The 27020-nt window shown below is 48.1% G+C and overlaps 1 protein-coding gene across 1 annotated transcript in view; it reads left to right on the top strand.

The window, feature by feature from the left end:
- The window catches only part of TJAP1 (tight junction associated protein 1 (peripheral)), a 37184-nt gene extending 10987 nt beyond the window's left edge, over positions 1-26197 (top strand). Inside the window, 10 exon segments of the mRNA XM_009875289.1 lie at positions 11127-11221; positions 12758-12811; positions 14620-14778; positions 17891-17919; positions 18982-19143; positions 20499-20565; positions 22296-22403; positions 23111-23194; positions 24894-25845; positions 25848-26197. Coding sequence (XP_009873591.1) covers positions 14653-14778; positions 17891-17919; positions 18982-19143; positions 20499-20565; positions 22296-22403; positions 23111-23194; positions 24894-25845; positions 25848-26197 — 1878 coding nt within the window. The 5' untranslated portion in view covers positions 11127-11221; positions 12758-12811; positions 14620-14652.
- The last annotated feature ends 823 nt before the right edge of the window (positions 26198-27020 follow it).

Here is a 27020-nt window from a genome sequence, read left to right as displayed (position 1 = left end):
AGGAATGCTTCTCCCAGTCAGTAGGTAAATGTTCTTACACGTATGCACTGCAGCTGAACTGTTCCAGCTTCTTCTGGAAAAGCTGCTTTTTTTTCTGGCTGGTACCTCAAGAGATGAGGATGGGAAGCTTGATGAAGGATGGCAGATCAGGATGCAGATGCATTGTTTTGGGGTTCTTGACATGATGTCTGTGAGAAATGGTCACTAGTTCTCCATGCCCCTATCATGCAAGCCATCCTTGGCCTCTTTATGTAAATCTTTCATGTGCCTGGCAAAGGGAAATGTGATCCCTTTTGGCAAGTGCCAGTATGGGCAGCCCATAGGCATGGCTTGTGGAAAGAACAGCAGGGCATCTTCTGCATCCTAGGTAAGGCCTGGACTGTTCACTTCATTACTCAGTTTGCTTTGATCTCCCGTTTCCCTTCTGGCAATTTCTAGTAGCCTGAAAGTTTGTGACCTGCCAGTCATTTCCATATTAAAGTTAGTCTTCTGCAGAAGACCTCCCTACTGCCATCCTTAGCCAGTAGCAGGCATGAAAGAATTGCCTCTCAGAAGTGCTCTGGCTTTATAGCATGTTGGGGTTTTTTTGCCTTTTAGCTGTTGCCACAGGCTCTGGGTCAGTTCCTGCAGAACTACTGTTATCGGACTGGTCCATGCCACCCTTTCTCTCAAAGGCTATATCAATTTTCAAAGCAGGATGTCAATGACAGGTAATTAGGGGAATGTTACTTGCTGCAAAAGACTCCTACCATTATGAAGTGGTTGGAAGTTATTCACCTTGGGCTCACCTCTCTTGATTTCATGTAAACTGTGCATTTTATTTTGAGCTAGTTGCCACTGACTCATTACCTGACACTTAGGGCTTGGGTGCTGACAAGAAATTGTGTTGTCTGAATCTTTGGTTTTCTTCCTCTGTTCTGCTCTGCCAAACTGGACAATATGACCTGTGGAGACATGAGGTGTAGCAAAATATAAGCCTAAAAATGGATTATGTGGAATGTCATCGATGAAACGTTTTAAGTGTGTATAGTCACTGGGTACTTCAGCTTTGTCACGCAATATAGGCTATGGAATAAAAAATAGAGCTCTTGTTTAGGATTAAAAACTCCTCCAGTTGACAGGAAGGGAGTAAGGGATGAAAGTGACATTGAAATGGATGTGACTCTAGCTAAAGAGGAAGGAGGGCTGATTCTTGGCCTTTTTGTGGTTTTTGTTTTGTTTTGTTGTTTTACTCCTGTCAGTGAATTTTAATATGTTTTGGAGAAAATGACAAGTCCCTTGTTTTGGCCTTCAAAACTGTAGGAATCCAGCTCTCTCTGCTTCTGTGTCCAGTCCCAGACACCTCTGCTGGGCAGATGTGCTCCTCTGGCTAGAGCAGTAACCGTCACCAAGTAGCTAGATCTCCCCCTGGTGGGACAGGGAGCAGAAAGCAGGGCTACGGCTGGACAGAAAAATTGGGAATCGGTCTGGTCCTGGGGCACCTTGAGCCCGGCAGCAGATGTGATGTTTCTGCAGTTGAGACATTCCTTGGTCCAGAGTCACAGAATCTATAGAGCTGAGTTCATGGAGCTGCATGAAGCTGCATGAAGTGTGAGTGAACAGCTTGCTGTCAGCACTGAATAAACACCTTATCTTTGCAACATCTGCCTGACTATACCCTGGCATTTGTCTGTGGTCTCTGCCCTTAGCCAGGCAGTTTGCTGCTAATGCTTTCAGTGGTTTACTCTGACACTTGACCAGAAGAAAGAAAAAAGGAGTACTTGGAACATGATGTCTTGCTTTCTTTAGGCTATCTCAGGCTGAGCATCCTCTGCTCTCACTTAGAACCCCTTTAAGGATATGTGACTTCACTTGCAGCTCAACTGACTCTCATTCCCAGCTTGCTCTCTGAAGAGTTGCATAGAGCTTACTTACAGGGGGTCTACAGAGAGGAGCCCTGTGGAGGTGAAGAGATTGTCTTCACTGCTAGAAAGGAAATGTTTTTTCCTTAGCCTGAGAATAATTAACAGGCTTATGTTATCCCAAAGGATAACAATGGCAAAGATTAGGCATTTCAGTTTTACAAGAGCAACGCCAGGCAGGGGATGTAGTGCTAGTCTGGATGAGCTGACCTTGTGGTAAAACTAAAGTGCTGGACTTTCACTAGAATTGCCCCTTGGGACAATTTATGCTCATTATTAGCTCCAGCTGAGGAGCACCGCTGGTGCTAGCAATGATGACAAATGTGGAAGGAGACAGTTGATGAGAGCTCTGACTCTGCCTGGAGGAGGGGTTGTGGCTGAGAGAAGAGCTGAAGCAACTCTGCATGGCCTCAGGTGGGGCATCTGTGGTTATCTCCCCCAAGGGAGGAAGGTGTATGCAGAAGGCCAAGCCACACAGCCTGTGGCTGCTGGTGACAAGCAGCCTCCTCATGTACAGCCTGTAGGGCAGGGGGGTGGAGGTGTTGTGTGCCCTCCGCTGTGGTTACGATTCTGCTGGTAAAAGGACTGACTGGAGCCCAGGTGAATGGGTTGAGGAGAGCTATAGCCAGTTGCGTGCTTTATACAGGTCACCAATGAAAGATATGTGGGTGGATCTGTTTGTTTTTCCTAAGCTGGATTAAACCGTGTTGTATTTCTGTGACTGAACTCTCAGAATAAAATCTCCCAGCAGTTCAGTGGTGCTGAAGATTAAGAGAATCATTAAAAAAGAAAGTGTATTTAAAAAACAAAACACAAACCAAAACCAAAGAAGAAACAAACTCAATAACAACAGCAAAAATACTAATGAGGCGAAGTGAGGCAGGTTAACTACAGGGCCACGCCACAAAAAAGAGAAAAGATGCTCCAGAGTTACGTTGTGCTTCAGGAGACATGCTGCTCTGTTGTTTACAGAGTTGAGACAAGTTTTGTGCCTGTTCCTGCCCTTGGCTCAGGCTCTGAATCTCCTAGGCCCCAAGCATGTTTTTGAAAGCTGTCTCCTTTCCTTGTTGTGCTTTCATGGCCTGTGGAGATGACTATTGCCAGTGTTTAGGCATGGGTGCTCCGACACTACATATTGTGCCTGGATACAGAGGCTAAGTGGAAGTTGATGGGGAATATTTGATGCGGTTTCCAGAGTAGGCAATAGCTCTGACTTGGTTAGGTGGGAGGTGCCTGTGCCTTGTAGGAATCCCGCTTTGCAAAGAATTCAGTAGCAACATCACTAAGAGGCAGGATGTGATGAGCTTTGGGAAAAGGCTGTGAACTCCTTTCTCTTTTTTCCCTATAGCTGGTTAGGTTTATTCTTATAATGCTACTTCTATTTCTCTCAGTGCTACATCGCTTTCACCTGCCAGCTTACACAGAGCTATTGCTTGTTTTTAGGTGAAGTGAGCATCAGGCTGCTTGGTTGACAAATGACCCAGTGCTATCCTCACACAATGCCGGAGTCTGTAATTTTACTTCATTATACCGACTGCTGTCTGTATTCAGTGCCGTAGAGATCATAAAATATTTTCTGTGCTAGAATATCATCTCTGATGAATAGCACAGAGGATAGCTCAAGTTTCCATGGCAATACTTCTGTGAATGTGCTTCTGTCACCAAAGAAAGAGGGACTTTCTGTTGATTAAGGTTTGAGGGTTTTATCTGAGAAAGGGGATGGTGGTGATACTGCATATTGTTTGCCTGCCTTTGGGTAGTGCCTCTCGCTGATCTGTAATCTGGAGAAAGAGGAAGCTGACATTTGCTAATGGCAGAGAGGGGATTGTGTCATGCAAACTACAGCTGGACTCCTGGACATGCTTAACTGTGCAGCTACAGATGCAGCTGCACAATCACCCAACAGTTAAGCCTGTACCATTCTCTGCCTCTTACATCTGACCATCTGCTAGGGAAAAGCTAATTAAACCAAAACGATTCTTGCTGGGATTAAACCCCAGCAGCAGAGAGAATTGAATATAGTACAAATACTGTTCTCCTAATACTGGATCAGGGTTGCTTGCTTTATTTGTACTTATAGAGTTGCAGGCTATTCAATTGCTGTAAGGTAGGTGTTTAGCTTGTGCACGCTTTCCTTCTCTTTTCTATCCCAGGTCACTTGTGTTTTAGGTATAAGAAATAAGGCTGTGTCTTGCTGAATTTTCCTGCAGCTCCTTTCTTATGACAGCTGAGGCTGTTTCTCTTCAATGTCAAATTTCGTGCAAAAATAGTGCACAAAGCTGGTTTTTTTTCTCCTAGTGCTTCAGTTTCTTTACTTATGAAATGGAAGTTCTTCCTGCCTTCCTCATTGCATGCATTTGTGATGAGCATGAATTTTAGAGTTGGTGTGGGGCCACATAGCCTTATAGTTGCTAGAAGCTACCAGTGTGTATCTGAGACTCAAGACCAAACAGTTTATTGTGAAAAAGTGCCTGCAGCCTTTTGAGAGTTGAAATCTAAATCTTTAAAACACTAAGTGTGAAAGTGTGGTTCCCTTAGCAACTGAACTCTTGTGTGTACCTGCAGTCCACGTTGCCATGTGATCAGGGCTTCAAAATAGCTCTTTCAAAAAAAAAATAAATTCCATGGACTTGCAACTCTGGTTGATTTCATGTCTGCTGCTGGTACTCAGCAGAAGTGACAGCTCACCACGTTGTTCAAATTTGTGACTCAGTTTAGTTTCTGAAGGCCAGTGAGGGATTTAGTTCTCTGCAAGCAGCTCCGAGAGGATTCCTACTGTTGTCTTTCTGTGAAAAGAAAAAATTTGTAAAGGAAAAGGAAGTTAGTTCTGTATGTGGTAGCTGAGAGACAGCAGTAGAAGGTGGCAGTGAGGAGAGGGTGATGGCTGAGTTGCTGGAGTGGATGTGAGGGAGGTTGGAGTGAGGTCAAAGAGACATGATTGAAGAAGCAGGTAGGGATGAAGGTGAGAATACCAACAGAATGAAGATTAATTAAGTCTTGGTGTTCAGGAAGAACAGTTCAGGTAGTTGTGAATGAGGCATAAAAATAAAATTTTATTTTGGAATTGCTGGAATTTAATTTTGTTGAATATGTTTGAAGGAGAAATGCTGTGGCAACTGAGGAGATGGGAGGTAATTTCAGAGCGCGGACTTCTAGCACACTAGGTCTGTGACCTCCGATTTGTTTTGTGTATGTGCTTACCCCACAGTTAGCAAGAGAACTTCAAAGTTTGATGGAAGAGGGCCAGTAGTAAGACCATGCCTGGGGGCAGTTAGGTAACGTGCTCTGACTCCACTCCAATTTGCTCAGATAAGCTGTTTGTGAGCCATACTCTTAGGAATGAGTGAGAGGGGAATGTTGCCTTCCTAGTGTGTGAACTGCTTGGGCATATTGAACATCAGCAAGCAAAAGCTGTGTGGGTGTATGGAAAGCAGGGTACAGCACAAGTATTTGTGATCACCTTTCCCTTCTGACTTGGGGACAGTGGGGAAAATGTCATGCATGCCGTGCTGGCTTAAGCATTATTATGATGTTTCGATGGCATAGAAGTAGTAAAAGTTTCAAGTCATATAAATGTCCATACCTTTAATACCTTAATATATACCTTGTGTAGTGTTGTTAATTTATATTGATTCTGTGAGAGAGAGATGTCACTCAGGGGTTTCTGGAAGAAAAAAAACAAAACAAAACAAAACCAAACCCTCCAGCAAAACCTTCTTTGGAAGTAGAAAAGGACAAAAAAGGGTTAACCTTAATCTTGGTAAGGATTTTGCCATTGCAAGGAAGTTGTACTGATTTGACTTAATCAGATTAGAAACAGCTATGATTATATTAGTGCAGCATTCTTGTATGGGCATCGTTAATTTAGTTTGTCTTGTATCTATCTATTTAACTTGATTCAATGTAAAGTGCTCTTAAACTGAATTAAGAACACTTACCCAGGAGGGTTATACTGCTTTATGTTATTTTCTAAGTCAATTTAATTTAGTACAGTGTATATGTAGACAAGACCTTGGGGAAAAAGCTGATCCTTTTTATTACTTGCTGAATAGTATGTCATGTTTGGCTGCAGCCATGTGATTGTGGAATGAAAGAGCCTGTTGTGATGCATGTTGGCGGAGGATGGGCAAAATGATCATTGAAAGCCTTTGTACAACTTGGTTTAGCCATAGTGTTCGATTAAAGTAGTTCACTCCTCCTTATAAATTAGGCCTTTTCTTGTCCAGAACAGATCTGAGACCCCTAAAGTGTTATTTCAAGGCTCCTCCTCAGCCTGCCGGTAGAGGTGCCCACAGACCTGGTCAGTGTGTTGCGTGTGCAGCAAAAGCAACATCTCAAAACTTTCGCAAATGTTTAATATTTCAAAAGATTCAGGAGCTCGAAAGAAATTTCACTTAGTTTTGATGCTGTTTCCCAGCCAATGTCTCCCTCCAGTATGCGCCTCAGTATGTGTGCTGATTTACGCGCATACAGAACTCATGGGCAAGGAAGAAGCTACTGTGTAAGTAGTGCCTATGTCAGTTCTCTTTCTTGTTGAAAAGGGTAAATCTAGTCAACACCTCCTGTGTTTTCAGTGGGTGAAGGCTGTGTGGGAACAACACTGGCATGTGAGGTGCTCTGCCAGCGTGGTTGTAGTGATAGCATTTCAGAATAAAGCTGGCTGCTGTAAACAGCCATTTCATTTCTTGAAATTTGCTTCCGCCAGCACCTGCAAGCACCAGAGCTGGACTTAATGCCTCCTCAACATTGTCGATGCTCTGCAGGCTGGGTCACTGCAACAACTTGTCCTCTGTAAATAATGCAATATGCTCTGTATGTCCTCTGTAAATAGTGCAATATGCTCTGCTCCATTGTCTGGCTGTGCAGATACTGCATAGTGTGTTAGTCCTCTGTGCATCACTGCAACTTGTAGACAGAAGAGGATGTTTTGGAGAGCATATCGGGGCAAATATATAGGTTGCAGTAGTGGAGCATTCGGTAGCATTACTATATTCTCTGCTAGAGGGATGTCTCAGTGACATTCAGTCCCTGGCACCGAGGAGCTGGAGACTGTAGTTTTCCCAGAACTTCTGAAACCAAAGGCTGAAACAAGAAGACTGCCAGTATTAATTGCTGGGAGTTGTACGAGGCTTAGGGAATATACACAGGGGCAGAGTCTGCTTCTCAGACGCTGAAGAATTTAAGCTGTTCCTACCTTGTCCTAATTAAATGCTTTTTGATTTTATGCTTTAGGAAGTTAATGTATGAATTTTTTCCCGCCTTTTCTCCCCCTTTTCTTCCCTCCCTAAACAGCACAGTAGTTGACAGAGGTCTGGGAAGGGAATTCCTTCATGTCGATTTTCCATAAAAATGTTCACCTGCTTCCTCCTTAGCTTCTCTTCAAATGTTTGCTTGCTGTAGCCAGCTAGCTTGTGCTTGAGAAAGTTTAAGACAATGGCTCCAAAAGTTCCCGTGTGATCTAGCAGCTTTTTATCAGATAGATGTTAGACTCAAGATTTGCTTTTTCTGCCAGACAGTCTTTTTCAGGAACTTTCGAGAGTTGTAATCTCTGGGAGTTGTTTTCTAATGGCCTGGTATACATCTATTTAAATATCTGAGAAACATGCTCCAAAAGTCTTCCCGTGGAAGATCTTAAAAGAAGACAGATGAAGCAGAGTGGGTAAGGACAGGAAACCCAAGATGCAAAGATGAAGGTGGTCTGGAAGCCTAAACCACCTTATGAGAGTTGAAAGGATCACTGAGCAAGCTAAAGAGATCAAGCTAACAGGATCACTGAACAAACTAGACGGGCTTCCGGTCTGTCAGCAAGTTCTGGATGAGGAGCATTAGCCCCCGATGTAGCTGTCAGTGCTAGAGGTAAATTGTCAAATGACCTTTTGCCCAGGTGGTTCTTGTGTAATTTCAGATGTAGCCATTAAGGGTGATCCTATGCTTTTATATACATTAGAAAGCTAGAATTCATTTCCTAGTCAAAATCTCCCCTGGGTATTTTTATTCTCCATTAACATTCCTTCTGGGGATTGGATTCAGGTCCTTTGCTTCCTGTCCTGTTCCTGTTCCGATTTTAATCAGCTGTTGTGTTCTATTCCAATTACATGCTAGTGATGTTAATGTTTCTTGGGCAATGCTGATCTGTCCTGGCTTTTATGAAAAGGTTAGGGAAGCTAAGCCACTCTTAACAGAGGAAAGAGAGTAGATAATAAAATACATACTTAAGGGTGTGGAGTGCCACTGAATTAGGAGCACTGGGATCGTTGTATTGCGGAAGGAGGTAGCGGGACTGTAAGAAAAGTCTGATTCTGGTTACTTTTAAGAAGCTTTCTCAGGGTGCAGTGGGTATGATGGATACATGATATCTGCAGCGGTATTTACATTCAACAAGAACTATGTAAGACTGTAGAGTGTAGGGATTTCATTTTCTTTGGAAATACGTTAGGTGTTAAGTAGGACTTGTTACACGGAATGTTGTTCAACAGCTAGCCTGATCCCTTTTTCTTGATAACTCTTGGATTCGTTCCCGTGCAGGGAACTGAGGTTTCTGCCTAACAGTCAAGGTTAATTGGTATGGAAAAGCAGGAGTGAGCTATAATCCTCCTGAAATTTGATTTTAATCCAAGAGTCACTATAATGCTATTACTCAGATCTGAATCATGAGTATTAATGTACAAGCAGAACTGAGCTGTGAGTTTCTGCACTAGGAACTGTCATCCTTTTATTTTAAAAGGAGTTTCAAAGAAGCCAGTAGCAGGATGAGTATGAACGTACTTTTAATTGAGATGCCTTCTCTGAATGAAAAGATCTCTCATTAAATGTTAAAGTGTTTCTTAATGACCTTGCACTCCTTTTCCATCATACTCTGCATCAGCAGTCTAGGGGTGCTGCTTTTTATTTCACACAGCTTATTTGTCTATTCTGAACAAGACCTCTTGATGCATCATCTATCTCACTGATGAGTCGTCCTCATGAAGCTAACTGGAGGCTAACGTTGCCTCTGCCCATAGGCACAGGAAGGCAACTGGACAAGTCTCTCTTGCTTTTGCTGCTCAGGATGCTGGTGGAGAGACGCTGTTGCCTCCTGAAGCAGGGTGTACCGGCGTCCTGTGATTTGGATGTGTGTTTGGCGTATAGGTTGGCCCACACAGAGTGAAAATTCTGGGTTAGCTGTGGTGGTCAGATATGTGACACAGAACAGTAGCAGCGCCTTTTTTTTTTTTTTCCCCCTTCACATGTGGGTATTACATTTGGAGTTTTTTGGAGCACACCGACTCTGATAGCCAATGAATGTTTCTGTAGAATGGCATTAGAAACAAATGTGACAGCGGTCGTGTTATGGAATGTATTTTTCTCTGTCATACAAGTATCTTTCTGAATAAAAAACAAGGTTAAAGGAATGGTACTTTTAGGAGGAAAAGGTTGGAAAAATGACAGAGTGCCTTAAACAAAAAGCGTTCTCACCATAATCACCATGTTTCTGTTGGCTGATCCTGAACACTGGTCAGCAGGCTGCTTTATAAGGTCAGAAAAGGCAACACAAGAGAAGGTGATGATGAGGAAGACCCTCCAAGTCCTCTGCCTCTTTTTAGGGGATGTTCAACTGCTGCAGCAGCAAGCAGGCAGGAAGTGTGTGCATCCTAGAACCAAAGCTAAATATTAACTACCTCTGGCCTCAAGGAACTTAGCAGGTGTCAGGAAGACAGAAGGTGCCTACAGATGTTTCTTTTTTTTTTACTTTGGAACTTTCCTTTTTTATCCAAAGGGTTCCTTTTTGGAGTTTTGTATGCTATGAACATATTTCTTTTTACTTGAGAAAAAGTGATGCTAATGGATGATGTGTTTTTGCATGCATGCCAAGTGGCTATTAGTTTTTTAGGTCCTGTGCAGAGTAGTCTTAAGCAATTCCATCCTAGATCGTGGCTGTTTCTGGTGTGTTGTGAAGGTTTTGCCTTCCTGGGATCACACAGTGAACGTAGCTCCTCCACAAGTGGATTTTACACCGAGGGATGATCTCTGGTGAAAACAGCTAGTGTGTCAAGTTTGTATACTGCCTGTGCAGCTGCAGTTGCTCACTGTGACTGCAATCCTTCATTGTGAAAAGGAAAGAGGCTGTGTGTGTTTTGTCTTTGTGAGAGGATGGGCGGGAATCCTCAACATTTTGCATTAACAAAGCAAATTGTTAGGCTTCCACTGCAGTGTTCTGATGCTTTGTGTGTTTGTGTCTGTTCGCCTGGAAGATGTGACTATTGCTGATGCTGATCAATGTGAGCCAACGCCTTGTAGCCCTCAATGAGCTATTCCAGTGAAGCTGTAACTGTCAGGGAACTTAAAAATGAGAACAGAAGTACAGTGGATAGTAGCTAGAAGACCGTAGAATTGGAGCTGCTGCAGACCATAGCCCTAGTGCTAGGAAGAGGACTGTAAATGTTAGGGAACGGTGCTGATGAAAGATGGAAAAAGCAGATAAAAGGAACCAGGAGGTTAAGTTTCCTCTTGTGTTGCAGTGCTAATTAAAATAGCTGAATTGCTACCTGCTGCTATAGCTCCAGGCTAAAGCTGAGCTTCTCTGGGGTAGTGAGAATGTGGACTTGACAGCAAATTCCGTCAGAGAGAGGCTTGTGAATAGCACAGTGAGCAGAATTAGTGCCTTCGTCTATTTCTGGATATTACCTATATCTGTTTCTGCTTTGGAGCACAAGGCCCGTCTGTTCTGCAGAGAATATCTGTTCCTCTCTGAACGGAGGTGTGGTGAATTGAGCCACTTTGGGATTCTCTCTCAGTGGTTGCAAAGGATGCTCAGATATTGTAGGCAAGGAGGGCTTAACTGTTCAGTGCAGAGGAGTCTGCATAACAAAATCAGGTTGGTGTGTCAGGGTGGTTGGAAAACAGAGGCTGAATTCCTGGTGTTGGACAGGAATGCAGGTGAGGAAGCAGTGACCCCTGGAGCCGCCTAGAAAAAATAGCTGTCTTTCAGAGGCCAGTTACTGGTCTGAACAAGCATCCTGCTCGCTGGAGAAGTGGTTAAAAGACCTTCCTTTTCTGGGACACAGTGAAGACAAGGAGCTTATTTCACTGGAGGGCCCTGGCATTAGATAGCAGCCTGATGGTGCAGCGGTTTGCTGTTGACTCCTGCCCTGGCACCTGGCCGTAGGTTGCTCTGCGCATGCCTGGCTGTTTCTGTGTGTTGTGCTGATAGGCGACTGACGCCAAGTTTCCTTTCTCATGTTTCAGGAGCTGTTGGCCAGATGCTGCTGGATGCTGACAAGGGAAAGCTGATTCAGAGACAAGCGGCCAGAAATGTTTGGACACGTCGTCACTTTGGATCTGTAAGTCCTTGTTTGAGGGGAAAGTTGCCTGGAGGCACTGTGAGTATTTAAGTGTCTCTGGAAATTCTCAGATCATGAGGGTAGGCTTCAAATCCCGGTATCTTTTCCAGGTAGGTGAGGGTGAGATGACAGGTAGCACAGTTGCTGGCTTTGGGTTAGGAAGTAGGACAGTCCTGACTGAGCCTGAGGAACTCTGTGCTGAGAGACAGGGAGGCCTTTGGCCTGTTTGTTCTCAGCACCTCTGCTATGGAAACGTGTTTGGACCCATGGGTGCAGCTGTTCCTGGAAGCCTCTGCTTGTCTGCCAGCCCATGTGGCTGGTGATTCTGCCTTGATACCTCCCAGCTCCTTCTGGGAGTTGATGGAAAGACACATCCAAACTGTACTGGCCTGGTCCTTCCTGGAGGTGCATGTTTTGCCCCTCTCTGTGTTCCCCCCTCCCCATACTTTACAGTTTGCCCTGCAGACCAGTTATGCTGCTGTGAAGCTGTTTTTTCCTGTGCTAGTCAAGACCCGACTAGGGCATTGTAGTAAGGAAAGGGTCCAGACAGCTTGTTGGGGCAGGGCCAGCACTAGGGCACCTCTTCAGTTTGTTTTGGCAAAGCTCGAGTTTGCGTGGTCCTGGTTGCCTGCCTGTTCCATTCATCTTCAATCTGTCCCTCCCTGTGTGCGTACAACTGCTCCACACCCTGCGCTCCTGTCCCGCCTCCCAGGGCTTGGTGCCATTGACAGGACAAAAGCAGCACAGCAGCAGAAGTGCATCAGGGAAGGGAAGGCTCCAGCACAGTTTCTCTCGTACCAGAGCTATGCTCTTACAGCTGTCTCCTAGATCAACCTAGATCTCTTCTTATAATGATGGGTGCCCTGAGCTTTGAACAGAGAGAAAGGTGGTTTCTGAACTTGTGTTGTATCCCTGCTTGGCTGGTGCAAGGTAGAGCATGGCATGCTGCTTGCTGGAAGTCAGAGAGTAGCTTGTCTTTCTCTCTCATGGAGGTGTGGATTATCACAGCTGTAGGCACAAGGATGTAATGTTTTGGCTCAGACAGGAGTCTGATAATTGCCAGCTCATTTTTGGTGAGAAGCACTGACTTAAAAGGACAGGTGAGGTAATTGTTATCATTACCAAGCTTCTGTACCAAAGGCTTCGTGGTAAGCATCCCTCTGCAGTAGCAAGGAAGATAAGCTGGGAGGATTCCATTTCACAGGAGGTTTGTTTAGTCCTTCCTGGAACCAATGTTCCCTTCAGGCTATTGCTACATGAATTTTGAGTTTGTGTGGTCCCAGTTACCTCAGTGTCTCAGGCATGTCCTTGCCAGGTGACTTTCCAGCTCTTGCTGGGCTACGTGGCCCAACTATCCTAATCTTAAATTTTGTTTACTTTCAGAAGACCGGATGTGGGTTGAGATGGGCACATGGAGTGAGGTGACCATCCAGTTGTCCTTGGTTTTAAACATTCCCTATTCCTTACATATTTATGGGATGAGATTTCGAACTGGCTGCTTTGATGGATGCTAAGCTATTTGTTTCTCTTCTTCAGGGCATCTGAGTGAGTGTCCCTCTTTCATGAAGCTTCAAATTTGTCGTTAGGCTGGTAAGTGCTTGGGTCCTTGTGAGCTGGAGACATGACTCTGTTTTAGCTTAGGATATCTCCTAGATCACCTGTTTGATGATGGTGTGTTGACAAACCTGCTTCAGGTCAAGTTTTCAGCATTCCTCTTTGAAGGAGAGAGATGTCTTCCCAGCAAGTCAGACCTATCTGTTTTGCTTGGGGACACAGTGGAATGCAGTATGCTGGATGTGATATTTCTGAAGTATTAGAGATCTCTTCACCTACTTGAGTCTTTTTAGGAGAAGGGAACTTGAGGGAGTGGCTGAAGCAAGGGGGAGTTTCCAGCACTCCGATAGTGGAGATTTAGAGGTTAGTCCTAGGAAGTAGTTCATGTCCATGGAAAGATGTGAAAAACTTTTGTGAGCTTGTGTTCTGCAGGATAGCTTGCAAATGTTCCTGTGAAGTGTAAAGCCTGTTGTGGCTTGGAGCCACTCTGTGCTTGGTGCAGACATCTCACACTTGCCTGTCCTCACAGGGGAGTCAGTCTAAGTGTCAAGAGAACACAGCTAGGCAAGAGCGGATAAGAATTGGACACAATTCCTGGATCTCTGTTTAGACACTTACCATGTAAAACCTCACTAGCCAAAACACAAAGTAAATTAAGTATGTTAGGACACTGGTCCAGTGGTGTCCATTGACTGCCTTGAAGGTATGTGAATGGGAGTGAAGAGGGGAGAGGATGATCCAAGTTGAGGCAGGTCCTGCACTTTGAAGTGCTGCAGGTCAGGTGCTGAGGATTGCAGAGATGCTAGACTTGATCAGTGTTAGGATCCAGCAGGAGAAAGGGGAATGAGAAGTGGGTGCTTACCACAAATATAGGGAGTCTGTGAATTATGCCTGTCTTGTCACTGGGGAAAGTCCTGTATCGGGTTCTGCATGGACTGCTTGGCATCTCCAGAATTTCTTGTCTTGTGTACAGTGGGGTGGTTGAAATCCTGGCTGCTTGGAGGGAGGTATTCCTGCCCTCCACTGCAGTCCCAAAGTGGTGGAAAGAAAGGAGATTCTTCCATGTGTACAAGATAGCTACTTTCCTTCTGCCCCATTTTTTGCTCTTGTACTGCTCCTACAGCAGGAAGGATCCTACCCAGCATAGCTGGGGTAAAGGGAGTAATCTGGTCTTTCCACTAGCGGTACTGCTGCGTGTTGCAAAATCTGGCCTTAGATACCAATGTTAATGGCATTGCTCCCTAATTTGATGCCACCTGAGACTTGGAGGTGGCCTTCATCTTTTCTGACAGACCAAGCAGTTGTAATGGTATGGTCCCTCTTTCTGACAAGCCTCTTGTGGCCTGCTCCGCTGGGGCTCCAGCATGAGCTGAAAACTTTTGAGTTTGGGCTCTTTAATGGCTGGAGTCTCCTCCCACACAGTCCCCGCTGACAGTGACAGCACATGATCAATAACTCCTGCTCCAGCTGCCACTGCTGCCTGTAAGGCCTGCAGTTTACATATTGGAAAAGGCCTTTCCTAAAGAGCCTAATCAATATGCTGCTGTGAGGTCTGTTCTCGTTTGCTATATATAATCCGGACACACACAAACTACGTGAGTGAGCGTGTGTAGAGCGGGGGGAGGATGTGCCAGCCCTCTGCTCTCACAGGCTGGGAGAAGGACACAGCTACCTCTTACTTTGCTCCCTCTCCTGCAGCTGCTGCTCAAGACTTGTGGCTACATCCTTTTTCTGCTCTATTATCACTCTGTATGGGGACCTTCTCTTGGACTCCCCTTTTTCACTTCTAGGGTTCAATGGAGTGCCTGTGACTCACTCTTCTGTGCACTTTCTGCTGTTGGTAGGTAACTCGCTTTTGGAGCCACGCAGGTGGGAGAATGTCAAGCACAGCTCCATCAAAGAAGCCTTACCGGAAGGCACCCCCACAGCATCGTGAGATCCGTCATGAGGTACCCATCATTCGTGACGACCAGGATGGAGTGATCTTGGCTGAGCAGAGTCAGGTAACGACTTGCCGGGTGGCACAGGGCTTAACACCATTGCACCAACAAACAGGGTTTAGTTACACTGAGTCAGGCCAGCTCAAGCAGGCAGAGGGCTTTGAGGTTTGCAACCTGAACTTCTCCTCGTCGTGGTCCTTGGAGTCCAGCAGTGAGAAGGAAGTGACAGGGTGCAGAGCAGAGTTGGACATCAAGAGCCAGACTGTCTTGCCAGTACTTACTCATGGTGGGAAGATGGGGCAGCGAAGTGGGAAGCGGTGCGCAAAACGCAGTCGTGGGCACCTCGGCAAATTTGTGAGCCGTAGCATGGAGACGGTTGTGGTATCTGGAGATGAAAGACACCATCCCGCGCACTCTTTCAAGAGCAGAAGCCTGGAACGCTCTCTTATGTTTAAAGAGCCTCCTGAAGTCCTGACGCCGAGGAAGTTTCGAGTCTCCTCTACACACGTGCCTCTCAAAGGGATCCTGAAGCAGACCAACATGATGGGCCCTGAGAGCTTACGCAAGTCCCGCTCAGTAGAGGCGCTTCCCCGTGGCCGTGGCTCACGCAAATACAGTGATCCTCAGCTCTGCCTCAGCCGCAGGGAGAAGCGCTCGCTGGAGCACAGCAGCAGCAGCGCCGCTGACTCTGTCAAGCGCAGGGAGAAGATCACAGAGGAAAAACTGCAGTTTTCAAAATTCCTCGATGAGATTACCCAGCGGGTGCTGAGTCCCATCCGCTTACGCTCTCTGGGAGAGACCAGGGGAGCAGGACAAGATCAGAACTCTCCCATTTTCCCCAGAAGCTCCATGCCAGAAGGCCAAGGGGAAGGTCACCTACAAGGAGTGAAAACCAAGCCTGCAACGGAGAGATCCCCCCGTCCAAGCAGAAGAAAAGCAGGAAAGAAATGTGAGGGGCTGGGAATGGCTTTGTGCCAGAGAAAGTGTGCTGAGGAGGCTGAGAAAGCTTCCAGACTAAGAAAGAAACCCACCCTTGGGAGGAAGGACAGTAAGGAAAAACTCCTTTCCATGGAGAGAAGGGTAGTAGATATGTGTCGGTATGAGCTGCAGCAGCTGGCAGATCTGGGGCTGGCAGGGACATCCTCTGGGCAGCAGCACTCACTGTCTTTATGGAAAAGCAGTGCAGAGGGCAGAAGGGATGACAGCAGTCCCTGTTCACAGCTATTACAGCCACGCCATCTGTGTGTTAAAGTTGGGCAGAAGCGTGCAGTGGAGCCGAACTACCCAGAGAAAGGATCCTTCTCCACTCCAACACGCTGGAGTCGGGAGGAGGGGCCTACCCCATCTAGATCCTCCCCTTCCTTCAGCGTGGCACTAAACAAGGTAGGTGCCAGGGCCACTGGCTCACAGACAGGGGTCTCAAAGGCCAAAGTGCCCCTCTGGATCTCATGCCACTGGGGAGAGCGAGAGCAGGCCCCTGGACCTTGCGTTGTGGGTGCTTATCACCTGAAGCTGCTCTCTTGTGGGTGCCACTGTTGGCTGTGCTCCAGGTTGGGTATATCTCTTTGGGAGGAACCAGCTTCCCTTTGTCCCCAGGAGTTAGGAAGGCAGGAGCTGGTGCTGTTTGCCCCACTGCAGACTCCCCAAATGTCTGCAGGTTGGAGGCCTTCCAGGCTGGGGGGCAGCAGGCATGTGCAAGAGGCAGGCAGCTCTGTTGTCAGGAGATGTTGGGATGTTCCTGGTGCTTTGTGTGTGCCCTGTGCCTGGCTGTCTTGTGGTGCTGGGTCTTTGTATGATGACTGTTTCAAGTCTTTGTAAGCCTATTCCTCTTTTCTCTTGCCTGCTTTGGGGTCATTGCCTCGTTTTATTAGGAATTGCATTATCCCCTTTGCCTGGTCGCTAGCATCTACTGCATGTGTATTTGTGGGAGTAGGGAAGGCAATTGTTAGATAATTCTGCATGAATTAACTGATTGTCATGTGGGGTCAGGATGGGAGAAAATAATGGATTGATGCTTTGCCTTTAGGGACGGGATGATGCATGCAGGTGGTAAGGACCATTCTTTTAAAGTGTGAATTGATGAAGGAAGCACCTCATGATGTCTTAGGTCCAGAACTGAGGTGGTTTGCTGTCTGTAATATTGCTAGCAGCCCAGCAGTCTCATCCCCAGCTGTCTCTGGCGTGGCCTCTCAGACCAGAGCGGGCTGTGACACTTAGTTGGACGATCTAAAGCATGGCAGCACTTCGGGTTTGTGCAGTGCTGTTGGTACCAAGCGCCAAAAATAATCCACAGGCAGCTTGGACTTTATGAGAATGGTCAGTCCTGGGCTTTCCCAGAAAACGCGGTTGCTTCTATTGCTAATTAAATCTCTCCCAGCTGTGCTGGCAGGCAGCAGCCATCTCACAGATTAACACAGAGTGCACAGGAACTGAGAATAGCTGAGCCGTGTGCTCTTGTCACTGCACTGTGTCTCCTTGTTCTGCAGGTCCCTGCTCCAGCCATCTCTGGGGATCTTGCCCAGAACATTAATTTCTTTCACAGACTTTTCTGACCTCTTCTATTTCTTCTGCTCTCCTAGAATAGTTATACTAGTTGGTTTCAGGTTTGCAGAAAGAAACCCTTTTCACAGCACAGTCTGAGCAATGTAGGTGGTAGACAAATTTTTAAGCTCCTAAATGATTCTCTCATTCTTGTTGTGGGGCTTCAAGGGTGTTGTGATTGCTGTAGTGACAATTTAAACCTCTGTGTATGCGGCTCTGTGAGATTCCTGCCACCCACTAACTGTGGAAGTGTCTTGGTTTGAGCTAAACAGAAGCAATTCTCTTCAGTGATTTTTACTTCTGTTTAGCTCAGACTAGGACAGGAGGGAGCTGAAACACTAGCTAAGGTGCTGATGTTAGATGCTGAGATTGCACTGTAGGAGAGTGAAGTTACCTAACTTGTGTGGCAGTTTCTAGTCTAGCTCTTCTACCCTGAACCAGAACACACAGTCTGTCTCGGTATCAGGCAGCTGAGTGATGTGTACAGATCTGAGCTGCGATAAGCTTGCCTAGTGTGACCTGTTGGAACAGATGAGGAATAGTCACAGGTAGGGTCTAGCGACCAAGACTCTATAGGACAGCGTTAGAAGACCTCCTCTGAAAGAATCTCACATCTGTTTTCTTCCCTGTGTAGGAACCCTTGACGGATGCAGAAAGGATGAAGTAAGTGTCCTGCTCCCCTTTTATGCCTGTTTTACTGCAACTGTGTGGATGCTGATTCCTGCTTGTGCCACCTGCACAGTGAAGCTGACTGGCCCTGTGGGCTCCTCTCAGATCTTCAGTCATCTTGGGGCCATGTGGGCAGAGCTTTTAGTCTATGCCTAGCTCTCTTCCTGGAGGGGAAGGGGACATAGACCCTGAGTGCAGGTGCAGGCAGAGGAGTTAGTGGGTGTGAAAGATAGTAGGAGATGAAGTCTTTAATACAGGTGGAGAGAGGAGAGCCTTTTTTAACCCGTCTTGTTGTTGCCACCATTTTGGTGTAAGACACCAGAAACAGTATGCAGAGGCCTGCTGCTGACTGAGAGTGAGAGCTGAGCCCTTTGGCTGTGGGGGACACAGAGAGCTCCAAACCATAGTGAGGAGAAAGCTTGCCCTGCCAGAGAGAAGCCATGCCTCTGGGTTTTTCTGAGCAACTGAGCACAAAGGAATGAAAAACAACAGGAAATCCTTTTGACCACCAGGCATGTCCTGGCTGGGGAGGAATGGAGCAGTTTATGTTGGAATGGGATTGACTGGCAGCTGTGATCACATCTGTAAGTGCACCCCATCACCCTCTGCTTCTGGGCTTAAGGCTGTATGAAGTCCTGTTTCCACCAAGTATTAAAGGTGTGAAGATGATTTTACTTGTTTTGCCTTCAGGTCTTCTAGCCTGAACTGGGATAAATTATTGAGTGGATTTCATTCACCACTGAGCGACACTGGAGCTGCACAGCTCAGATGGCAAGTGGGCTTCATCCAGGCGCTGTAACCTGAGAGGGAACTGGGAGCCGTGGCTGACCAGCTGGCACGTGCTGCTTTGCCCCTACTCCAAGAGAGTTTGAGTCTCCCTCTCCTGACAGAGATTTGCTTCTTACTGCATGTGCTGGAGTCTCCGACTAGTTTAGTTCCTGACTCCCTGGGGGCCCTCTCTGGGGTCTTAGGCCCCAGAGCAGGGCAGCAGGATGTGGGTGCTGATGTGGAGTACCCCTTGTGCACTCAGTGCTGCCTTGTTTCTGTGTTCGCCAGGCTCCTGCAGCATGAGAACGAGGAGCTGCGCCGACGGCTGACATATGTGACTAACAAAATGGAGGCGATGGAGAGGGAGCTGGAGTCAGGGCAGGACTACCTGGAGATGGAGCTGGGCCAGAACCGTGAGGAGCTGGAGAAGTTTAAGGACAAATTCCGTAGGTATGAAAAAAAACCCAAGAAGGGCAGAGTTAGAGAGATCCCTCCCACTAAGGACTCCTTCATCTGGTGTGAGCAGGCTGTGCCCTGTTGTGTAGACCAAAGACAGCCTCAGAAAGGTGCACCCCCAAACTGTAGGAGTGTTAAAGGCTCTGAAGCCATTACTTTCTCCAGGGGGCAATGTAGGAATGCTGCCAGTGTGAGGGGCTGACAGCAATAGGGAATTCTTCATCTGTTGGATGTAAGGCAGGATCCAGCTTGGATGGTTACCCACCATGTACAAAAGGAGCCACTGAGGGCAGCAAGAAGATACATCACCACTTTATCTGAAAAGTACCTCAGTTAAAAGTCACTTGCTGGTGTATGACGTAGCTCAGAGGAGTCCTCCAAAGTCGTTCACGCCTGCCCCTGCAAAATCCTTTCAGCCGGTGTCGTGGATTAGGGCTGGGCCAGCCAATGAACCCTGACAGATGCTCCCTAACCTCCCCTCCCTCCCTAAACAGGAAGGAAAAGGGAATGAGGCAAAGAGACTTATGGATTGGAAAAAGAAAATTAGAACAGCTTTAATGAATAAGGAAATAATAAAAATAATGAACTATATATATGTGTATATATATATAAATCTGATAACAAACCTGACTTCCCCCCCTCACTAGCTGTCCCCACTGATGCTGCAGAGCAGGAAGTCCCAGGCTCAGCGGCAGAGGGGAGCTGGGTACAGGGACTCGGGATCAGGATCAAAGGCAGAGTCCTCCCCGGACACTGGCCATTGCAAAAGAGAAAAAATGGGACCTCCACCCTCGTGCTCCCTCAGTTCTATACTGAGTACAATGTATATGGAATGGAATACTCTTGTTGGTCTCATGCCCTGTCTGTAACTCGCTGGGGGTGCAACCTTTTACTTTTTTGTGACCCCTTTTACTTCCCAGCACCTCCAGTGTGGCACACGAGCCAGCAGTGGCCTTGGTCGCTATAGGAGTAAGTATCAGCAAGAGCCTTTCTGCATCCTGATCCCAAGCAGTAACTGTAACGATCAGGTGTTATCACTGCGAGTAACAGACACTGTCTGCAAAGACATGCTGTAAACTTCAGAAAGTGCAGCCTCTAAGAAGAGACTGAGCTGAGAAGAAGGAACAAATTGGTTCTGTTTAGCTCAAACCAGGACACCCAACCAACCTCATCTTGCATCCAGTAACTGGGGTCTGAAGGCCATTATGTGGCAGAAGTGAAATATATTTAATATGCCAGGTTGTCTGAGTGTCAGTTTTTCTGGAGTTGTTGGTTTGCTTGGCAGCAATGAAGGGAACTTGAGGAGGTGCCTGAGATCCGTTCCCATGTATACTACCTTGTTTCTGTAGGTTGCAGAACAGCTACACTGCTTCCCAGAGAACCAACCAAGACCTGGAGGAGAAGCTGCATGCCCTGGTAAGTGCCCTGTTAGGTCACTACGGAGAGAAAGTGGAAGAGACTTGTGCGTTAAGAGCAGATGGGGAAGGGGACCTGGCTTTACCCAACAGATTTGGCAGTGGGTGAGGAGTGAGATTCTGGCCATGGCCATTTACTCCCCATTCTGGCTGGTGTCATGAACTGTTTTCTTGATTTACTGAGCCCCTACTTAGTCATGCACATGAGCTTTGGTTTCCCACGACATAACTGCATGGTATTCCGTCATGTTGCTTCAGTCCCTCTCAAAATGCCAGGGATGTGTCAGCCAGTCTTGGGGTGGTCATCCTGGGAGGACGGGGGCAGTCAAAGCAGAGCCAACGTGCGTGTATGTCTGTTGTGTGCATTCATAACTCTAATGGCTGTTTCTTTTCTCTCCCTCTCTCTCTCTCTCTCTCTCTCTCTCCCTTTCTCCTCCCCACGCTGCCGCTGGCACACGCTGGGCGCACTCACCTCTCAGGCCTCTCTCAGCCAAAGCTGGATTTTTGCAGTTGCGTCTTTCGTTTGTGTGTTTTTTCTTTTTCCTCTTTGACGTGTCTCAGCCTGTTGGTTTCATTGTCAGTCCCACATACACCATCCCGGATGGAGGGGCCCCAACCCTCGTCCAGCCAAGGGCTCACCTGGTATCCAGCAGCTGCCCGCAGATGCAGCAGGTCCCAGCTTGCAGTGCTCCATCTTAAAGAGCATTTGACTCTGAGCCAGCTGGAGCATGGCGTGTTGGGAAGTGGTGCCCATAAGCTATGGCACTGCACAAGATGTGGATGGCCGTGAGCCTCGTTTGCTCTCTTTCCTTCCCCTTCTGAGCTGTGAGCAGGCAAGTTGAACAGCTGAGATGCTGATTGCCTCCGTGTAGCCCAGGATGAGAGTTCTTTGGTTCTAGCACTTGAATTTCTTGGGTTAATGTTCATTGTGCTGGTGCCTGAAGAGACTGCATATGTGAGAAGCATTGTCCTCCCCTACCCCCTTGTGTGTCACTGTGCTGCACCCGACACACAGCTGGGTCCTGGTGGCCACAGCCTCAGATCACGCTTGGGCCGTGTTGTAAGAACTTCTTGAGAAGGGAAAGGCTTGGTTGTTCTGAGCTGTTGCCCTTCTCTGCTGTTACATGTGGGTCTCTATTGGCCCTGTATCTGAACTGATAGGAAGTCTAAAGAGGCAAGATTGCTTGCTTTAGGGAGAGCATTAACTGAGCTCCAAATAAAGCTACACAGGTCCTTTTTCTTACTAGAGCAAGGCTTAAACGCTATCAAGGTGGTGCCCTCTCCCTGCCTGTAAAACCATGAAGTGGATCTTTTTAGGTAGTATTCTCATTCCGTTGCCCCAGAGAAGAGAGCTCATTATTGTGAGCTTAGGAGGTTTTTGCTGCCAGTGGCAGGATGGAATTGATTGCTCAAACCCACTAGCTTTGCACCAGACACCGTGTGAACCGGGGTAGAGAGGAAACATGGTTATGCTGCAAGAAGAGATACTTCATTAAGGTGGTTGGTTGAAACTCAACCTGATGTCTCTGTAGGTAGCAGAGCGGAGTGGCTGGCTCCATTTGTCCTTTGGAGTCACTCCCTTGGTGAAGAGCCAGGCTGTCCCTCCTGTCTGTCTGGAAGTTTTTGTAACCCAGCTGAACATGTCATTGTGCTATACTTGGGCTGAGGTGGGTGGTGAAGCCAGGTTCTTCTGTGACGGGGAAATTTTCACCTGGTGTTCTTGCATCCCAGATTAAAAAGGCGGAGGTGGAGCGCAAGACGCTGGACTGGGAGATTGTAGAGCTCACTAATAAATTGCTTGATGCCAAAACCACCATCAATAAGCTGGAGGAACTCAACGTAAGTGTCAATCTGCAAACGGCTGTGGAAGTGTGTGAGATGTGGGCTTTTCCTCTTGTTTAAAGTCATTAGTGTAAAGAAGCGTGTGAATGACTTCAGTGTGTATGAGAGTGTGGGAGCAGTACACAACAGTAGGGACAGAGAAACAGAAGAAGGTCTGAGGGATTGAGCAGGGAAGAACTGATCTTCAAATTTTATGTGTTTGCTCTTTTGAGCTTAGGATTTGACCTGAGTCCAGGCTGTGCCATTGAAGAGGTCCTTTACTCTACACCTGAGAGGCAGCTGATGCCTTTTGTAAACCATTAATACAGAAGTTCCTGGATCTGGTGCTTGTTTCAGTTATTTGTGCGCAACTTCCTCCAGACTGTCTGTCACAAGATGCCTGACATCAGGCGGTGTCTTCAGGCATGGCTGAGAGCTCTGGGAGGGGATAGCCCTGCTGGGATATTTGGAGATTATTAAAATCTCCAGAGGGAGAGGGTAGTGATACACTGACAGAGCGTATGCCTGGAGTTGAAAGGGACACCTTGGCTGGGTTGTAAGAAAATACACAGGGGTGTGGAGAAGAAGGAGTGGCAGGTGCCCTCATGAGAAATTCATCAGATGCCTCCTCCTGCTTCTGTTCAGGCAGCATCTGATCAGATACCTTTTCGGGTAAGAGATCAGGCAAGTCTGACGCTGTTGCACACCTGTGCCCTTTCTTGCAGGAACGCTATCGACAGGACTGTAACCTCGCAGTACAGCTGCTGAAGTGTAACAAGTCCCACTTCAGGAACCACAAGTTTGCTGACGTGAGTAGCAGTTCTGCTGAGGTGGGGAAGAAGGGCTCGTGGTCTCTGCCTGCATCTCACTTTCTCCAGCTTTCTCTGCAGGGCTGTTAGCCTCTCATCCTTCAGCCTCAGATAGAGGTGGAGGGGGAGCTCCTCTTCTCACTCCCACTGAGAAGGCAGCACTGAGCCTCTGCCAGCTCCTCTTTCACGCCAGCTCCATTTCACAGGCTCAGCCAGGAGCTGTTATAAAAAGCACAATAACCTTGAATTTGATAGCATGCTGGATGCCTGATGGGAGCTGGCAGGAGGACAGACCTCTCTCTTACCCTTTTGGGTCCTCTTCGCTTCCTCACCTGGCCACATAGAAGGGTCACGTTGCCTGATAAGGAGTCAAGCAGCAGTAGCCTGGCCCTGCTTCACTTCCTACTCTGAGGAGAAATGGGGGAGGCAGCATTCAGGGTGTCTTAATTTAGGCCTCCTGAAGTTGGTACCAACTCATACTCCCCCTTGTGGGGTCTTTTCAGCTCCTCCTGCCCTCAGGATGAGCAAAGATGGAGTTTAGGCCTTTCATGTTAGTAGCAGCACTTCTTTGGTTGGAAGTATCATTCAGACCTTTACCCCAGCTCTCTTTTCAATACCCCTAGTCTCCATCCCTCCTTATGCTCCTCTCAGCAAAACCATATGCTTGTCTTTTTTAACTTAGCAGGTGACCAATATGTCACCCTCCCGCATTGTGTCTCAAATTAGCACTCTTGAGGTCAGTGTATCAGTTACTGCTGCTGTAACCTTGACCTCTCTCCCAGCTGTCTCCCCTCCCTGGGGCTTAGAATTCTGTCCTCCAGAGTGCTGTGTCCCACGTGGCTGCCACTGGAGGGGGGCTGGTGCTGAGCAGCTGTGCAAATAGTCTGCCTCAAAGCCAGCTGTTGTCATGCAGTGTGCTCTGCATCCTCAGCTTTGGACACAGTTTCCTTCTGCCTGTGATGGGACAGACCTTGCTGTGCCACTGAGTGACTTGTGGAGCTCTGCTCTCCGCTTCATGCTGTGCGTGGCTTTGGTGACCAAGGTGAGGGCAGCTTGGCAGGGTGATGGGGAGAGCAGCAATGACCATTTGCAGGACAAGGAGCAGTGCTTACCCACTGTTGAAAAAACTCTCATCTTGCAGCTTTGGTAATAAATCTTTCTGAAATGGAGAGTCAGGAAGTGAGATGAGGTGCTGGAGTCAGTAGGAACAAGGGAAGGCATCGATTCTGGTCTGCAGGCAGGCTGCCAAGGCAGCACGGCTGCAATTACTGCATTCGGGGAGCACCGCGGATCCCGGCACTGGGGGTTGTTCAGTCACTTCAACGCAACCACCGGCTGATTTTCCACAGATCAATAGGCCCCTTCCTAGCATGCACTGGCTGGGCCTTGTCTCTGTCCTCATCCTCAGAGGTGTGGGGCACTGAGTCTGCGTGCCGTCTTTTCTTGTTCTCCTCACAAAATGAGGCCTGTGAACCGTGACCTACAAACATGACTGTTTTGAGCTAGAGATGTTTGTTAGTCCCTCACGGGGCAGGTTTGCTTTGGAAAGAGATACCTTTCTCAAGGCAAGGTAGGTGACTTTCTCAAGGCAAGGTAGCGTCAAGATAAGGAGTGTGAAGTATACGTGAAGGTTGGTTGGAAACAGCAGATTATTTGAAACTAAAGAGCTCCCTTTTAATGTTCTTCTCCTTCTCCCTAGCTTCCCTATGAGCTGCAGGACATGGTCAACAAGCATCTGCACAGCGCTCAGGAGTCTGCAGGCCCTAGTCAAGAGGCAACCCACACCTTGGCTCCATCTGATGTGGTGCCCACCTCAGTCATTGCCAGAGTCCTGGAGAAACCAGAATCTCTGGTTCTGAATTCAGCCAAGTCTAGCAGTGGCAGTTGTCCCATGGCTGAGGATGTCTTTGTGCATGTAGACATGAGTGGAGCCCCTCCTGATGCCTGCAACAGCATGGGGCAGATGGGGAAGGAGGGAGGAGATGCTGGGAAACAGCAGAATGGTGGCTGCAAGCCACAGAGCAGCGTGGAAAGCATGCTAGAGGAGGTGCCTGCCTTTGAGAAGCTAAGTCCGTACCCTACACCCTCGCCTCCCCACCCTATGTACCCTGGGCGCAAAGTGATTGAGTTCTCTGAGGACAAGGTAAGGATCCCAAAGAACAGTCCCTTGCCCAACTGTACATATGCTACTCGCCAGGCCATCTCCCTCAGCCTGGTACAAAGTGAAGATGAGAGCAGCGACAGGCACCAGACGCTCCCCAACAGCCCTGCTTCAGAAGGGCGTCATTCGGCATCCAGCTGTTCTTGTCAGCAGTCCCCCAAAGCAGCCCTGGCTCATGGCTCTTCCCAGAGTAGCCCATTCAGCAGCCCTCCCCAAATCCCGAGCGCCTTCGCCAGCTCTGCCAGCTCCGAAGAGGATCTCCTGGCTAACTGGCAGCGTATGTTTGTGGACAAGGCACCCCCTACCTCAGAGCGGGTGCTGATGAACCGCACGGCTTTCAGCCGTGACACTGCCCCCGAGCTCCAGAAGAGGTTCAGCCGCTCCATGCAGGAGCTAGGTAGGGCAGGCTCAGCTTACTCAGATGGTGAAGAGTCTGCACAGAGCTGCAGCTGGACTGTGAGCCGGGACTCGAGTGTGGACACAGACAGCACGCCCGCAGGAGCCATTTCTCCTCAGACTATGGTACAGATTTCTCCCAGGATGAAGCTCAGAAGCTGTTGCAGGAAGGCGGTGGAGGCCCTGCCGAGCCTGGAAGCCCCTCACCAGAGAAGCACAAGGACTATGTGGACCTTGGCTTGCCCGAGAGCCCAGCTGAGGAGAGAGAAATGTTGCTCCAGGGAAGCAAAGAGAGCAACCAAGGAGGTGCCCAAGAAGAAAGTGGAGAAGGCAGGGTCAAGCCTCCCTTCAGTCGGCCACATCGCAGCCCCAAGAGGATGGGGGTCCACCACCTACATCGCAAGGACAGCCTGACTCAAGCCCAGGAGCAAGGCAATCTTAGCTGAGGCACGGCAAGAAGCAGCCATATGCTGCAGAGCTGTGGGTTGCCTCCATCTGTCCACCTTCTGAGGGAGAAACCTCCCTTAGTACCCTCCACCCAGGGGGAGCTCTGCTCTGAAGTTTTATATTTATTGTTTTCTTTTGCTACCTGGAAGAGCTGGGGTCCTCCTTCCCCAGCACCTCAGACCCACAGTACTAGTACACTCAGTGTGCAGAAGCACACCCACTGCCCTGGCGCACTCAAAGCTCTCTGTTCACAGCCTCACACTGGTGCCTGTACCAGAGCTCGTTCTTGGTACTTCTTGTCCTGGTGCCTGTGCCTCTTTATGCTCACATCTTCCTTCCCCCTTCCCACTCGGGTACCTGAGGCCCTGGATGCTCTCATGCTGGTTGCCCGCAGCCGCTCCGCTCTCTTTTTAACTTGTGCCAACAGGGCTGAGTGCCTGCGTGGTGGTGTCTGATTCCCTGGGAGCTGCCAGGGGCCATGAGTGGGGCACGAGGACTCTCCCAGTGGATGGCTCTGTGCCCCTGGGGATGTGCTCGGATTGCTGGTGTCTCATTTTCCTGCTGGGTTTTGTTTTCCCTGGCTGCCCTCTGGGTGGTTCTCCAGAGTCTGCCTCTGCAGGTCCCTGTTGTCACTTGGCTCCTGCACCTGGCCCCCATGGAGGCAACGCATGGGTGCTGCCCGCGGAGTTGGTTTGGGGAGGTGCTGGGTGCTGGGGTTTGTGTTTTTGTGTCCTCCCTCACACCTCTTCCCCCACTCTCTGTGCTGTTGTTTTCGTCTGAACGGTGCTGATGCTTTGCTCTTGGGTGGGCTTCTTTCTTCTT

The sequence above is a fragment of the Apaloderma vittatum genome, unplaced genomic scaffold (genome assembly GCF_000703405.1).
Source record: "Apaloderma vittatum isolate BGI_N311 unplaced genomic scaffold, ASM70340v1 scaffold22160, whole genome shotgun sequence".
Lineage (NCBI taxonomy): Eukaryota > Metazoa > Chordata > Aves > Trogoniformes > Trogonidae > Apaloderma > Apaloderma vittatum.
The sequence above is the reverse complement of the archived record's forward strand: the minus strand, read 5'-3'. Positions and strand labels throughout refer to the sequence as shown.